At 49.5% G+C, this 1840-nt stretch overlaps 1 protein-coding gene across 1 annotated transcript; it reads right to left on the bottom strand.

The window, feature by feature from the left end:
• Nucleotides 1–221: 221 nt before the first annotated feature.
• Nucleotides 222–1109, bottom strand: LOC119341641 (germin-like protein 5-1). The gene is made up of 2 exons (XM_037613512.1): nt 966–1109; nt 222–878 (listed from the first exon to the last, which is right to left on the bottom strand). The coding sequence occupies exons 1-2, from the start codon at nt 1081–1083 to the stop codon at nt 346–348; spliced, it is 651 nt and encodes a 216-aa protein (XP_037469409.1). The 5' UTR covers nt 1084–1109; the 3' UTR covers nt 222–345.
• Between the last annotated feature and the right edge of the window lie 731 nt (nt 1110–1840).

The following is a 1840-nucleotide window of genomic DNA, read 5'->3' as shown; positions in this document are numbered from 1 at the left end:
CATGAGTATATAATTTCTACAGATTTTCATATCGAGTATACATATACTTCTTTTTAGTGAATATATATTACTTTCCTTTTTAGAATCAAAATGAATGTGAAGATTTGTTCAAATCAAATCATAGCATACTCGGTGTTCAAAAATTAAATCAAATCGTAACGCCTTGTATACGTGATCGAGCACGATCGAATTGATACTGCTCACGTTCAAAAAAAAAAGAATTGATACTGCTCCAAATATTTCATGTTTATTGCAAAGCAACGGTTGCCATGCAAATTACCGTGCCCGCCCCCAGAAAATACAAAGAATACAGATCGGGAAAAGCACGGCGTGGCCCGGTGGCCATCAAGGCCGCCGGAAGTTTGCCTTGATGGTCTGCACGGTGTGCGCGTCCGTGAGCAGCGTCTTGGCGACGAGATCGTCGGGGAGCGCCCCGGCGAAGAGCGAGTTGCCGAGGAGCACCAGCCCCGGGTTCTGGCTGCTGAGGGAGGCGTAGAGCGTGGCCGGCGCGGTGCCGTTGTTGTAGAGGAAGTGCACGAGCCCCTGCGGCACGGCGAAGACGTCGCCCTTGCGGAGCACCTTGGCGTAGAGCTTGTTGTCCGGGTAGGAGGAGACGAAGCCGAAGTAGACGGAGCCTTCCAGCACCAGCGCCGTCTCCGCCGCCCTCGGGTGGTAGTGCACCGGGAAGACGCCCCCCGGCACGACGTCGAGGCGGACGTGGGACTCGCCCAGCGTGTTCAGGCCCGGGATCTGCACCTGGTTCGCCGTGAACCCGAAGCGCTTGCTCGTCTTGCCGCCCGGCTTGTCCAGGCCGCCGAAGAGGAAGTCTTCCGCCACCACCGCCGCCGGGTCCTTGCACGCCACCCAGTTCTCGTGCACTGCAGGTACGCGCACATCACCATGATGATCACATAGAAAGTAGAAACTGAAGAGCTGCCGCAAGCACGGCGTTTATTTTTCCGTACCTTTGGACGTGGGGTCGGCGACGCAGAAGTCCTGGAGAGGGTTAGGGTCGAAAGCGTCGACATGGCCGGAGCCGAGAGCGACGACCGTGAGCACCAAGAGCAACGTCGCAGCAGCCATGGCGAGCCTTCTCGATCAGCAAAATGTGCAAGGAGCGACGAGTGCAGCGTATTGACTATAGAGGACTCCGCTATATACTAGTAGTATGATGCAGGGACGTTAATGGGCTTCCATGCATGCGCATGCAATATTTGGGTAGTATATTATATCATACCAATGCGATATTCGCACACTTATGGACTTCAATTTATAGGAGGGAAAATTATATGAAGGAAGATTTAAAATCCTTAGTTTTTTGGAGAATAATTAACTCATTAATTAGCTTTTACGATTGCAAGTCGAATTTTAGGTTCTCAGGGACGTTTTGCGCAATAAGCCGCTAAGATCATCTCCAACAGGCGCCCAACGCACGGCGCGTTAAAATCTGGTTTGCGGCATATGTCCATCGCCAGATTTAGCGCGGCGCGCAGCACTGGCTTCAGCACCCGCGCTGAAATGCAGCACGCTAAAATGCAGCGCGTGCGAGCAGCCGGCGCATCATATTTGTTGCATTTTGGACATAAAATAAATTTCACACGTCCACAAAACAAAGATATGGCAAAGAATTTAAATCACAAACATCATTCAACCAAATTTAAAAATAAATAATTCAATTTATTATTACAATTCAAACAAATAGTATATTTCATGAAATACAACAAATAGTTCAATAATACAATTCATACGCACAAATCATGATGTTCTTTGGCGGCCATTCCAAGCCCACCACTCCTTAATGAGATCATTCTTGAGTTCATTATACGCTGCCGGACGTTGA

This window comes from Triticum dicoccoides, chromosome 7B (assembly GCF_002162155.2).
Source record: "Triticum dicoccoides isolate Atlit2015 ecotype Zavitan chromosome 7B, WEW_v2.0, whole genome shotgun sequence".
Lineage (NCBI taxonomy): Eukaryota > Viridiplantae > Streptophyta > Magnoliopsida > Poales > Poaceae > Triticum > Triticum dicoccoides.
This window is presented reverse-complemented; position numbering and strand designations above follow the sequence as displayed.